Source organism: Camelina sativa, chromosome 4, assembly GCF_030686135.1.
Source record: "Camelina sativa cultivar CO46 ecotype springtype chromosome 4, ASM3068613v1".
Classification (NCBI taxonomy): domain Eukaryota; kingdom Viridiplantae; phylum Streptophyta; class Magnoliopsida; order Brassicales; family Brassicaceae; genus Camelina; species Camelina sativa.
In genome coordinates this window covers 18,279,602-18,294,257 of record NC_141883.1, presented here as the reverse complement: position 1 = coordinate 18,294,257, position 14,656 = coordinate 18,279,602, and the positions used below count along the sequence as shown (strand labels likewise).

The 14,656-nt window shown below is 34.5% G+C and overlaps 1 protein-coding gene, 1 long non-coding RNA gene and 1 pseudogene across 5 annotated transcripts; 2 read left to right on the top strand and 1 right to left on the bottom strand.

Moving 5' to 3' along the window:
- The first annotated feature begins 273 nt into the window (after positions 1 to 273).
- Positions 274 to 1,908, top strand: LOC104780479 (UDP-glycosyltransferase 76E6-like). Of its 2 annotated transcripts, none has more exons than XM_010504979.3 (2): positions 274 to 838; positions 909 to 1,908. In XM_010504979.3, exons 1-2 carry the CDS (start codon positions 313 to 315, stop codon positions 1,784 to 1,786), a joined length of 1,404 nt encoding a protein of 467 aa, XP_010503281.2. In that variant the 5' UTR covers positions 274 to 312; the 3' UTR covers positions 1,787 to 1,908. The 2 variants fall into 2 exon arrangements, with proteins under 2 accessions (XP_010503281.2, XP_010503282.2); XM_010504980.3 differs by having other exon boundaries at positions 312 to 799.
- Positions 1,909 to 5,239: 3,331 nt separating this feature from the next.
- LOC147945927 (uncharacterized) lies at positions 5,240 to 6,295 on the bottom strand. 2 transcript variants are annotated; one of them, XR_015596161.1, is made up of 3 exons: positions 6,149 to 6,295; positions 5,795 to 5,846; positions 5,240 to 5,673 (listed from the first exon to the last, which is right to left on the bottom strand). It is a non-coding gene; the product is annotated as an uncharacterized LOC147945927 (long non-coding RNA). The 2 variants fall into 2 exon arrangements; XR_015596160.1 differs by having other exon boundaries at positions 5,795 to 5,876; positions 6,149 to 6,263.
- A 5,757-nt stretch (positions 6,296 to 12,052) lies between these two features.
- LOC104780478 (UDP-glycosyltransferase 76E6-like) lies at positions 12,053 to 13,650 on the top strand (annotated as a pseudogene). Its single transcript, XR_015596820.1, has 2 exons — positions 12,053 to 12,526; positions 12,606 to 13,650. The product of XR_015596820.1 is annotated as a UDP-glycosyltransferase 76E6-like (transcript).
- The last annotated feature ends 1,006 nt before the right edge of the window (positions 13,651 to 14,656 follow it).

Genomic DNA, 14,656 nt, shown 5'->3' with positions numbered 1-14,656 from the left:
TCTTTGGACTGTGATGAAATAATTGCACCAAATTAGGAGAACCACTTTGAAGAAATTTTGCTATATATGGATACTACTATAAAGTAAAGCCTCATGACATCTTTAATTATTATTTAATACTCCAAAACAGTACCTAATTTGGCTAAAAACCACCAACTCTAAATATGTCACATTAACGTGTAGAAAGGTTTAGAAAGAGTTAGTTGCCACACGAGGAAGACTTAACTAATATAATATGGCATATTTGGAAGATTGCAACAACTTTTCAATGCAAATGGGATTTTAATAATAATTTGGATCAGTTATTTAGATATGTTCCGCATTGAGAGAGAAAGAGGGGTAATAAGCAAATACGCAATGGACCAAATGGAAGCCAAGAGAAGGATAGTGTTAGTTCCAATTCCAGCACAAGGTCATGTTACTCCAATGCTGCAACTTGGGAAAGCCCTTCAGTCAAAGGGCTTCTCAATTACAGTTGTTGAGGGACACTTCAATCAAGTAAGGTCTTCTTCTCAACACTTCCCTGGCTTTCATTTTGTAACCATTAAAGAAAGCTTATCAGAGTCTGAACTCCAAAGACTCGGAGGAATCGAGTTTATGATAAACCTCAACAAAACCAGTGAGACAAGCTTCAAGGACTGTATCGCTCAGTTGCTTCTGCAACAAGGCAGTGATATTGCTTGTATCATCTACGACGAGTTCATGTATTTCTGTGGAGCTGCAGCTAAGGAGTTTAACCTTCCCAGTGTCATCTTCAGCACCGAAAGTGCTACAAATTACGTTTCACGCTATGTACTAAGTAAACTCAATGCTGACAAGTTTTCGATTGACATGGAAGGTGCTCAAAACAATATTAATAGAAACTATTCGTTTCAGTTAAACTTAGTATTTGTTTTTTTACTTTGTAGATCCTGAAATGCAAGAACAAGTGGTAGAAGATTTTTCTCCATTACGATACAAAGACCTACCGACTTCAGGATTGGGGCCACTAGAAGACCTTTTTGAGCTCTGTAGGGAAGTATCCAACAAAAGAACAGCTTGCGCTGCTATCATCAACACCGTGAGCTGTCTGGAGAGCTCATCTCTGTCATGGCTAGAACAAGAAATTGAAATTCCGATGTACCCTATAGGTCCTCTTCACATGACAGCTTCTCCACCTTCTAGTTTGCTTGAAGATGACAGGAGCTGCATTGAATGGTTGAACAAGCAGAAACCGAAGTCAGTGATATACGTAAGCGTGGGAACGGTAGTGCAAATGGAAACCAAGGAAGTGCTGGAGATTGCTTGGGGGTTGTGTAATAGCAACCAACCTTTTTTATGGGTCATCCGACCAGGTTCGATCCCTGGCTTCAATGGGATAAAGTCATTTCCACAAGAAGTTAGTAAGATGGTCTCAGATAGAGGATACGTTCTGAAGCGGGCACCGCAAATAGAAGTACTTGGACATCCTGCGGTGGGAGGCTTCTGGAGCCACTGTGGATGGAACTCAATTCTCGAGAGCATAGCAGAAGGAGTTCCAATGATTTGTAGGCCTTTTCATGGCGAGCAGAAGTTGAACGCTATGTATGTAGAAAGTGTTTGGAGAATAGGGTTTCAGGTGGAAGGTAGTAAAGTGGATAGAGAAGAGGTTGAGAGAGCTGTGAAGAGGTTGATGGTGGACGAAGAAGGAGCTGGGATGGAGGAGAGAGCCCTTGTTCTAAAAGAGAAGCTCAAAGCCTCTGTGAAAAGTGGGGGTACCTCATACAACGCTTTGGATGAGCTTGTCAAGTCCTTGAAGACAATGTGAAACTTTTGAGACAATTAAATTGTATTGATCAAGCTTGATCTTGCAACATTTACAAAGTACGTGCTTTATATTTTTGTGTGAAAAAGAAAATAAAAATCAATACGAGTATCAAATACGCCTAATAAGTTTCACGGCTTTTCCCTTTCACTCTGTATTCGACAAAATTTATGCAAACAATGTCATGGCTACCTTGAAAGGTAGTCTAAAATCTATGCAAAAAATGTCATGGCTATCTTAGCCTATCTATAATGTTGTATCACTATGTTTTAAGCTTTTCGCAGAACAAAAAGGACAACAGGATGAGCTTGTTCCCGAGTTTCATTCCCTAAGATACAAAGCATTTCCGGTTTCACGATTTGCATCATTAGAAAGCACAATCGAATACAGTTGACAAACGGACAGCTTCCACTGTGATAATCAATACAGCAAGCTGTCTAGAGAGCTTCATCTCTGTACTTTTTGCAGCAACAGCTAGAGATTCCTGTGTATACTATAGGCACCTACAAGTCCTTGAAGAGAACAAGAGAGCTTAAGGAAATGGTTGAACAAAACAAAGGGTAAACTGAGAGCCTGTGTTAAAAGTGGAGGTTCTTCACACAACTCGCTAGAGGAGTTTGTATACTTCATGAGAAGTCTGTGAAGACGGTTGTCTCTACTTTAAGTCCATGATTCCATCTTCTTAAGATACTTATTCACTACGGAAATAAAATATATTTATCTTTACATTTTTACACTATAAGAAAACAACAAATTTAAGTAATATGATTGCACAAGATATCATCAGTAGTAAGTACCTGTTGTGATGACAATCAAAATAATTATATATGAAGATGAACTCTTAGTAGATATGAAAACTATCAAGAAGTTTATGGATTTAGAGGTCAGAACGAAGAGGTCCACAAAAGTACTGAGTGAAGGTAAAATAAGAACTTTGAAAAACTTTGTTTCTTTATTATGATCTCAAGATGCTTTTACAATATTGAGTCATATTGTATCTTATAGAGAGTTTAGAGAAAACTCTAGAACTAGGTTACTCATCACTCATGATAATAGCTGCGATTAGATTAGTCATCATTTTATCTTGTAGAACTTCAAATTGGTTATGGAGGAGAGGCTCCCCATCAGGTACAAGCAACGTTGTCTTGACTTGTAAGTGTTGATTTAGTTTCTTGTTTGGGCCTTTTTCTTGTTGTACTGTTTTCAGGCCCATTTTGCATATCTCACTTATACCAAGACCATCTACATAACTAAACATTTCACAAAAAAAATTGAGCTATTCTAATTAGTCTACTTCGCATACCATATTTTAGGGTTTTACAGAAACCATCAAAGAAGAAGAAGAAAAGTTGGGTTTGTGAGAAACTTAAATAAAAAAAATGTTTACCATTTATTTTTCTGAATATTTTTTGTTTTATAACTATTTATATTTAATTTTTTTATAGGAAAAAAACTAGATTGACCCAAACTAAGATGTTAATTACAAAATTAACTCATAAATTGTGAGGATTAGATGAGTTATTTTCTTGTCTAAAATACTCGTTTTTACTTTGTTTGGAAAAAAAGAAAATCAAATCCAGAGTACGTAGTTTATTTTGCAAACAAATTTTACAAATCAAATACTAGTTTGCTCAAGATAGAATTGTTGCATCACAAAAAGAAAAGGCAAAAAAAAAAAAAAAAAAGACAATTACTTCTGTTTTGGACCTCTACCTTAAATGATAGAAGTGGAGGACCAAGAAAAGATATTACATGATTTCTAAAGGTTTCTAAAATTAATGTTTTAAAAAAGTTTTACAAGATTTTTAAAACTTTTTATCAAGAAATCATAATTTACATCCACTACACTAACACCAACAACAAAAATTACAATATAAATGACAAATATATTTTTAAAAACTTTGTCCCTGAATGCCAGCACGGATTATCAATCTACTTTAGTTTACAAAACAAGATCAAAGCCTCTATGAGTAGAAGACAAATAAAAGATTTCGAACTTCATGCATGTTTTATTAGAGATAATTGAATATGCATAAATCAAGCTTGATCTTGCAAAATTTACAGAGTAGATTGAATTGTTGCATCACAAAAAAAAAAAGAAAAAAAAAGAGACAATTATTTCTGTTTTGGACCTCTAATTAATTGATACAGAGGAGGACCAAGAAGACTGATCAGGAACTTTCTTTCTTAGCTGGTTACTTTCAAACATGCAGTGCTGTGCGCTCAGGCTATTTGTGGTTTTGGGCAGGTAAAAAATTGTGGCCTTTATTATTAAAAGTATTAATATAAAAAATATTATTTCAAAGACAAAAATTAGTATAAGTCAAAACTTTTCTATCTTTTTTTCATAAAAAAATTCTAAGCTAGAATTCCAAGACATATTTTCTTTATTCTTAATTATCTCTTTTACCAATTGTCTTCCATTAGTATTCTTATACTATAGTTTTAACTAGAAAACAAAATTATTTTATGTGCACAAATTTCCTTATACATAAAACATATTTATTTTATTGTAATTGCATAATGTCATGGTCCATTGAATTTTCAAACAAACCATCACTTTACATATTATCAACTTAAATACATATAAACTTAGATAGGAAAAAAAATATGGCTTAATAAATTTTAAAATTTTGGTGGCTTAGGGCAAATGCCCTTTCCTCTTCACCATAACCACGGCACTGCTTTCAAACAAGATAGTTAGAGTGTTTTCGCCTCACCATACACGCAAATCATCATCTACCAGTCTGAGAATCTAATATTTATTTCAGAAATATACTTCTTTGTATAAATCTCATAGACATTCAAAGAAACTGGACCAGAGTTACCAAAACTCCATTACAAGAAAAATGAGCTTCGGTTGCACACGGATAATGCTACTAAAGGGCTTTTGTAGCGCATTTGAAAACGTTGTATAATGAGCAGCTACAGTAGACCCCTTTACCATAGCAGTTTTTACGCGCTATGATAGATTGACCTATTATAGCGCTAATACTCTGCTATTTTATATTATTAACTAGCGCTTAGTTTGTGCTATTATGTTTGTTTTTATAGCAAACATTTCGTGCTGTGTAACTTGTAATGATAACACATTATATGTGCTGGTAGATGTTGTTTCCTGACATTATGGTTCTCGAATTTAACACTATAGTAGCACAAAATACTTGCTATGGGAAAGTGTTATATAGCGGTTTTCTTTTGTTATTGTGTAGTTTTTAATGGCTACTATACCTTGCGATACCATCATTTACAATAGCATTTATCAATTGCGGTTTAATAATGTATTCCAACATTTTTCTCGTGCTATAATATAAGATTTCTTGGCTTTTATTTTGTACTATGTAATATTTATCATGACACTGAGAAAATTCTGTTTATATTGCAATTTGGATCTATATTTAACCTATATTGAATATATATTGAGTTGCATAATAATTTGTTATTTGAAACATTGAATTGCACAAAATGCAATTAGCTTTAATTTATGAAAGACAATGACTCATAAAATATCATATTCCATAAAGTTAACTTAACAAAATGTAAACATCACATGAACTAAAAAAACATGAACTCGCTCTAAGAGTGGTTATCATGCCATTATTATTCAAAGAGTCTTGCGGTTTGAGGGCTCTCCTTTCTCTACTTTTGGGCGTTTCTTACCAGTGTTGTTGCGTGTATCCTCTTTCATGTTTCTCCAAAATTGCTTATATAGTGGATCAATGTCTTCTTCCTCTAGTTCGATGAGTAGCCAAGGTGAGCACAGGACCTTCTAAACTCTAGCTTTGTTATCTCGTTCAGTTCATCATCCGCATCAGTTTGTTGATCGTTGATTGCTTGTTGTTGTGTCCTTGTCTGAGAGTTGGTAGGGAGGCCGCATATGAGTCCTTTACCTTCCATTTAAGTCACAGTTTATGGAGTACCAAATATGATATTTTTTAGATATGTTTATTTTTAATCAACAACCACAACAATCCAAAGAAAACAATATTATTCAATATAAAAGAGTATAACCTTTGCTTGAATGACGAAATGTTGTAGATACTGTGATATCTAAATCCGGAACCTGAAAATGAATAGATCTATCAACAGGAATCTGCAAAACACCATAAGAAATCTCAACAGTCAAAATATTACCTGTTTGTATATTTCTTAAATCTAATAATAATGACTATGAGTGTTGGATTCTATTGAATCTCTGCAAAAAAAAAACTAATTCCAAACTGAAGCAGTTAACTAATAATGTTGTAATACTCATTGTCTTAAGGCAGATCTACTTCATCAAACAATAAATGAAAATCCAGATTTCATTTTGAAATAAAGAATCAGGGGATTCGAGAAACAAGCAATAGAAAGAGAGAATAAAACCTTTAGATTTGGCGATGATTTTATGTTTTGTTTGGCAATGGTGAAAGAGATGATATGAGTTCCTCTTTAGATTCAATATGTGTTTTTTTTTGGTGTTTGGCGATGGTGAAAGAAGTTTCCAGATTGAGAGTTTATTGGGTTTCCTTCGAGAAAAGTAGATATCGAGATGATCAAAAGTTAATAAAAAAAAGAGATGATTATTGACCGTTAGATTTATTCTAATCAACGGTAGATATGAATAATTTGGTGATCCACACCTTAATCAACTAGCCAATGAGATAATTGTTTCACGATTTGTATGTTATTAGTATAGTATTTTGTTATTTTTCTTTGTATTAATTTTGGAATATGGTGTAACAATTAAATAAAAATTAAAGTTTCATATGGTAAAGCTAGTTTAATTTAAATTTTAAAATTTAAAATTTAAAATTATATTTTTACATTGTTAATTTGTGTAGAATGCTTTCAACTAAGAGATTTAGGGTATAGGGTTTGGGGTTTATATCTTATATTACTATATGATTTAAAGATTTATTTATAATGCTAACTAATATTAATAATTCATAATTATTTACAAATATACATAAAATTATATTTTTACATTGTTAATTTCATGTTTCATATATTGGTGTATAATGCTTTCAACTAAGAGATTTAGGGTATAGGGTTTAGGGTATAGGGTTTGAGGTTTTTATCTTATATTACTATATATGATATAAAGATTTCTTTTTAATGTTAATTAATATTAATAATTCATAATTTTTTCATCAATATTTATTTATTGTTAATATTTGTTTATCTTATTTTCTTTATTTTTTCAAAACTATTTGGTTTATTTATCTATTGATTTTAATTTTGTATATATCCAAATTATTATCCCTAACTAATAATATAACTAATGTTTTTAAAATTGGCTTATTATTATTATTTTTTTTTTGAACAACCAAATTGGCTTATTATCTTTCTATATATATTTTAAATAAATCTCAAACATGTTAAAAAGAAAAATTAAATAACTTGTCCCATTTAAATTAATAACTGAAACATATAAATTCTAATTCAACCTTATAATCCAAAATAAAAACAAAGGGACAATGACCAGTGTATGACACAAAAGAACACAAAGTACTCATGTCTTTAAACTACAAAACATGTTCCCCACTCTGAAACATCACTTGTCCTCATTCTTTTTTTTTTGTCGTCACACTTGTCCTCATTCATTCCTGCTGAAAAAAAAAAAAAAAATTAGTCAATAGTTGTTATTGTCATCATATTTTGCACACATGTAAAATTAAAGTATATACCCACCATTACAATTTTATCTTCTGGTCAAGCAAGACAAAATCCATGTGCATCTTCCATATATTCGATTTCAGGAGTTTGCCTCCAAACTGCAGCATCTTTAACAATCACAACATCCAGTGGTGTTTCAGGAGTTTGCCTCCAAACTGCAGCATCTTTAACAATCACAACATCCAGTGGTGTTTCAGGAGTTTGCCTCCAAACCTGGATACAATGGTGTTTCTGCATCAGCTAGCTTGGCTAAGAACTCATCTTCTACCTTATCATCCCCATCAGCAACATCAATTAAATCACTCTGACTAACCAGCTCTTCATCCATAAACTCAGCAACTTTGAACAAACCTAAGATCTCTTGGTTCCACTGGCTTGTGTTCTTTCTACACTCAGTCCCTGATTTCACTTCTCCATGATGAAACCAGTCCTCCTTCAACTTGTAACTCCAATCCATTCCCCTTGTTACAAGATGATCAACAACATCAGCGGCTGAGTGGCAATATACGTTGCGACAGTCAATACACGGGCAAATAATCATTGCATTGTCTCCTAAACCTGCAGCCACAGACCTCACAAAATCCCAAGCACCTTTCTCATAACCAGGATCAGTTCTGCAATGAAGTAAAATAAAAGCAAAAAACCAAAAGAAAAAAACGAATTACAAACTTTAAAAAATCTTTAACATATCAATTAAACCAATAAATTCAACTATACAAAACGTTTTCACATACCTGTTAAGATGAACCCATGTCTTTTCCATAACCATTTTATGTCCTTACCCATAAAGAAAACAAAACAAACACATAAGAATAACACAACCACCAAACAAATACCAAACAAAAACTAAACAAACACCAAACAAACATATTCACACATTCAGCAACAGTTTATTAAAACAAAATATCAAACAACCAATTCATTCAACTCGTAAACAAATGCATCAAATATCAGCTTCATTGTGAGAACTAGCCTCTGTGTTCTGATGCAAACAGGCAGATGATGCAGGCAGAAGGTCCGGCTGATGAGATGTGATTACCTGACAAAATTTAAATCGGTCAAAATTTAAGTCAGAGTACATAAAATGGTCAAAATTTAAATCAGAGTACATAGTAAAGAACTGAAATACATTAATTGAATGCCTTATACCTTTCAGGTGGATGAGATCAGCTGGGTTCGAATCTACTGAGATCGGCTGAGCTATTGAGACAGAGACAGAGGCGGAGAGAGACTGAGGCAGGGAGAAACTGAGACAGAGAGCGACGGAGACACAAAGAGCGACAGAGACAGAGAGCGACAGATATAAAGCGATGGATACCGAAAAGAGAGAGACAGATATAACAGAGATAGCTACACAGAGACTGTGGGAGATTTTGGTGCTGAGAATCGAGATCTTGATAATGAGAATCCAGATTTCATGGAATGGGTATTGAAATTTCAGGATAGGAATCAAAAACTTTGAGATTGAGATAAGAGATCTGAAAATTTTAGAGAATCTCAAAAGCTTTTTGTTTTCTGTGTTTTTTTTTTGTTTTTTTGGCTAAGTGTAAAAGACAGTCTTTAATTTTTGATCATAGAATCGAGACTTTTTTTTGTTTGGGGAAAAATATTTTGCCTCCAAAATACACCTTCCCAGCTATAATACTGATTTTTATGTTCCCGCTTAATAAAAATATATACTAGCGTTAATATAATGCTACGAAATACTTGGAATATGATTTTGGTACTTTTAGTAGCAGTTCGTAAATTTGTGCTACAAAGGTCTGCTACCGAAGCTCATATTTCTTGTAGTGCTCGCAAAGCACGAAGCTAAGACAGAGTAAAGCTGATGAACTGTAATATAATAGATCAATCTTGATTTTTTTTTGGACCTAGCTGATCTTGAAAATTTTACAAAGTACATGGGTTGGGTTGTTATGCAAATTGTCAAAATCCCTAAGATGTATAAAAGGTTTTTCTTATTCATAATGTTGCACAAACGATGCCTTATATACAAGTTATAATCTTGACCTAGGTACTTAGCATAATTAACCAAACTATAAAACTATTATATGTTATTTACATGAAAGAACCCTGGCTCATAATACCCCCCTCAAGGTGGAGTATGCAGGTCCCAAATACCCATCTTGAGCTTAAAATCATCAAACTCTTTCCGTCCAAGAGCCTTTGTTAGAATGTCAGCAAGCTGAACTTTGGTCGAGACATATTGAGGAGCAATGACACCACGCACAATCTCATCCCGGATAAAATGACAATCCGATTCAATATGTTTGGTCCCCTCATGGAACACCGGGTTCTTACTGAGATGAATAGCGGACTCGTTATAACAATGGAGAGGAACAGGAGCCGAACAATCAACCACCATAGAAGTAAGAACCTCCCGCACCATAAAATCTCAGACACAGTTTCTGCCATGGCGCGATACTCTGCTTCAGCCGACGATCGGGAGACGACAACTTGTTTACGTGTCTTCCAAGAAACGGGAGAACTATCCAGTTGAATAACCCAAGCCGTGAGAGAACGACAGGTTAAAGAACAACCCGAATAATTTGCATCGCACCAAGCCGTGAGACGAAGATCAGAACCAGACCGGAGAAGAATACCTTGACCGGGGTTACCTTTGAGGTAACAAACTACACGACGAGCCGCCTCCCAATGTTCCAAACGGGGAGCGTGCATAAACTGAGATAACATATGGATAGCATACGAAAGCTCTGGCCGAGTAACCCCGAGATAGATGAGACGCCCAACCATACGACGATATCGAAAAGGATCAGGAAGCAAGGCTCCGGTAGCCATAGCCAAATGATGATTCTGTTCAATCGGGTGAGAAACCGGCTGCGCCCCAAGCATACCCGCATAAGAAATGATATCAAGAGTATACTTGCGCTGTGAAAGATACATGCCAGTAGTGTTGCGAGCAACCTTAATGTCCAAAAAATACTTAGAAATGCCCAGATCCTTCATATGAAAACAAGAGCTCAAATACTTCTTAAAATCATCAATGACATGACGAGAATTCCCGGTAACAATTAGATCATCATCGTAGACCAGTACATGAATACGACGAGTATCATCAGCATACATAAACAATGAGCAGTCTTTTAAACTTTGTTTGAAGCCATATTCATTAAGAGAGTTGGAGAGCTTTGAAAACCAACATCGAGGCGCCTGTTTAAGACCGTAAAGAGACTTATGTAATCAACAGACCTGTGACTTATCATCAGTACGAAAACCCGGAAGAAACCGAATGAAAACTTCCTCTTCTAAGTCACAATGTAAGAAAGCATTATGAACGTCCATTTGGTGTACTTCCCAATCCCGAGCCACTGCCACCTCTAAGAAGGAACGCACAGTAGTCATCTTACAAACAGGGGCAAATGTTTCCGTGTAGTCAAGCCCATCAGTCTGGTTGTTACCAAGAACCACTAACCGAGCCTTGTAACGCTGAAGAGTACCATCAGACTGGTATTTTAACGTGAATACCCACTTACCCTTGGCGGACCCAGAAATTTTTCTAACCTATGTCAAAAATATTGGACTATAATTAATGGGGTGTCAAAAACCAAAATACGGTGGGTTCAATACAATTAAGTCCATAAACCCTTAAAAAAAATTCAAAAATTTCAAATGAATGGTGGGTCAATTGGACCCCCCTTCTTGCTTAATAGGTCCACCAGTGCTTACAGCCAAGAGCTTTCTTACCCGGAAGTAATGTTTCAATCGTCCAGTGCCTTGTTGTTCTAGAGCCGTGATCTCACCACGCACATCCTCTCTCCAATTCTCATCTTCCATAGCTTCAGCATATGTCAAACACCCTAAGAAGTATAAAAGGTTTTTCTTATTCATAATGTTGCTCAAACGATGCCTTATATACAAGTTATAATCTTGACCTAGGTACTTAGCATAATTAACCAAACTATACAACTATTATATGTTATTTACATGAAAGAACCCTGGCTCATAATACAAATAAAAAAAACAATTCAAATCAAATACAAGTATTCTTTATTATGCAGTGAGATAATAAAATAGAGATGGAATGAGATAGCGAGAGGGAGTAAGACAGCACATATGGTCATGTTTTCAAGATGGGAATGCAAAGAGCCTACACAATAGACATTGCTCTCACGTCTGATATATATACCTTTCGTGGCCTCCCCACCATTTATGGTAGTGGTTTCGTAATCCATTGCATTATCTTGTTTTTTTTTTTGGTTAGATTTTGATTACCTGCCATTCACGCAAAGTTTTCTGGACATATGGGATTGTTAAGTCGTTATCTCTCGTTTAAACTTTGTATATGTCAATCTCTTCATTAAACTGAAAGTTACATTATTAGCTGGTGTGCTCTCTAACACAATTGCCTTTTTTTTGTATGTAAACATAGGAAATATATATATATATATATATATATATATATATATATTGTGGTATCATATTGTATATTTGTATGTAAGAAACATAGGAAATATATTTTACATACAAAAAGATATTGCTCATTTTACAACACAATAAGATAACTTACATTATATTTTCGATCCTATGTTTCGATAAAGAACGATCTATTGGTTTAATTTTAAAGAAAGAAATAGAGAAAGAGGTTAAGCAATGGAGAAAAGGGAAGCTAAGAGAAGGATAGTGCTAGTTCCAGTTCCAGCACAAGGCCATATATCTCCAATGATGCAACTTGGGAAAGCCCTTAACATGAATGGCGATCAATTACCGTTGTTGAGGGACAATTCAATAAAGTAAGCTCTCCTTCTCAACACTTCCCAGGTTTTCAATTTGTAACCATACCAGAGAGCTTACCAGAGTCTGAGAGACTAGGACCAATGGAGTTTCTCATAAAGGTCAACAAAACTAGTGCGGCAAGTTTCAAGGACTGTATCGCTCGGTGGTTGCTGCAACAAGGCAATGATATCGCATGTATCATCTACGACGAGTACATGTACTTTTGTGGAGCTGCAACTAAGGAGTTCAACCTTCCCAGTGTCATCTTCAGCACGCAAAGTGCTATAAACTATGCTTCACGTTGTGTACTAAGCAAACTCAATGCCGAGAAGTTCTTGGTCGACATCGAAGGTGCCCAATACCAGCTTAATAACCAATCTCGAAACCACTCGTTTCATGTAACCTTGGTTTTTTCTTCTTTACTTTGTAGATCATGAAATACAAGAACAGATGGCGGAAAATTTGTTTCCATTACGATACAAAGACCTACCCATTTCAGGATTTGGGCCTTTAGATCGATTTTTTGAGTTCTGTAGGGAAGTAGCCAACAAAAGAACAGCTTCTGCTGCTATCATCAACACCGTGAGCTGTATAGAGAGCTCGTCTTTGTCATGGCTATAAAGAAAAATTGGAATTCCGATGTATCCTATAGGCCCTCTTCACATGACAGCTTCCCCACCTTCTTGTTTAGTTGAAGAGGACACGGGCTGCATTGAATGGTTGTACAAGCAGAAACCGAGGTCAGTGATATACATAAGCATGGGAACTGTAGTTCAAATGGAAGAAAAAGAAGTGTTGGAGATGGCTTGGGGGTTGTGTTATAGCAACCAACCTTTTTTATGGGTCATCCGACCAGGTTCGATCCTTGGCTTCAATGGGATAGAGTCATTGCCAGATGAAGTCAATAAAATGGTCTCAGAAAGAAGATACATTGTGAAACGGGCACCGCAGATAGAAGTGCTTGGACATCCAGCAGTGGGAGGCTTCTAGAGCCTCTGTGGATGGAACTCAATACTCGAGAGCATAGCAGAAGGAGTTCCAGTGATTGGTAGGCCTTTTCATGGCGAGCAGAAGTTGAATGCGATGTATATAGAAAGTGTTTGGAGAATAGGGTTTCAAGTGGAAGGTAGTAAAGTGGATAGAGGAGAGGTTGAGAGAGCTGTGAAGAAGTTAATGGAAGGTGTGGGGATGCATGAGAGAGCCCTCATTCTAAAGGAGAAGCTCAAAGCCTCTGTGAAAAGTGGGGTACCTCATACAACGCTTTAGATGAGCTTGTCAAGTATAAGAGCTTTTTGAAGGCCTTTTTACATATAAATCTTTTAAACAATATATATGTAAAAGGCTTTTTTTGTGGGTAGGATATGTATAAGAGCTTTTTTACTTATATGTAAAAGGCCTTTTGTTTTTGTTGGATATTAGGTTTTCATCCGCGGGACTTAATTATAAATTAATATATTTTAAATAATGATTTTTAATTTATTTAGTTTTCAAATTCCCAATTAACTAAATTTTATCTAATTAATTTATAATTTTGTTTGGAATTTTTTTTTTCTTCTTCTTACGTTTTATACAGTTTATAACCTAATTACATTAAATCTTTTATTAAATAGAATATAAAATTTTAAAACACTTAGTTTTGTTTTCTATAATTAAACAGAGGTATATGCCTATATGGTATGTTAAGTTAATTTTCCAAAATTATGACTACAAATCTATAGTATATGAAATAAACTAATATTTTCGTGTTGGTTCTATAGTCCAAACCCGCCATGCTAGGCGGATGACGCAACATGTTCAAGATTTTTAATCCGCAAAAATCATCATACAAAACCCGTGAAAGTAAAATATAGTATGTGAAGCTTTAAACTTACTTTTTATCAAATCAGTTTTTCAAATTTTTAAAGAACAATACCTATTCACTCACCTGGTTATAAAATAAGGAAATAAAATATGTATACATTTACAATTATGTTTGTTACCTTTTAAAACACTTAGTTTACATTAAAAAATCAAATATAAGTAGAGTTAATTGTGTTTATTAAATTAATTATTTAATGGTAATGACATGCTTGTAAATAAGTGCCAACTTCAGGATTTATTTTATAAATGTCTCCAAAAATGTATATATAGATGTAAAAAGCCTTTAAAATTGTGGCCTTTTATACAAAACCTAAAACTATAAAACACTAGCCAAAATAAAATAAAAAGGTACATTTTTAAATTTTTGCGTGGGGTACTCGTGAATGTCGGGCCGGCACTGTAGAGACAATTGAATTGTATTGATCAAGTTTGACAAAGTTCATGTTTGTTGAACCAAAAAAAATGAAAGTTCATGTATCTTTCTATTTTTTTCTGTTTGGGACAATTTATGAAATATATTAATGAAGCTAATTAAAGGCTACAAGAGGAGGAAAAAAACATGTTTTCTTTTGTCTTTGATTAATCATTAACAAGATAAAGAGATGTAATTACTTGCATACA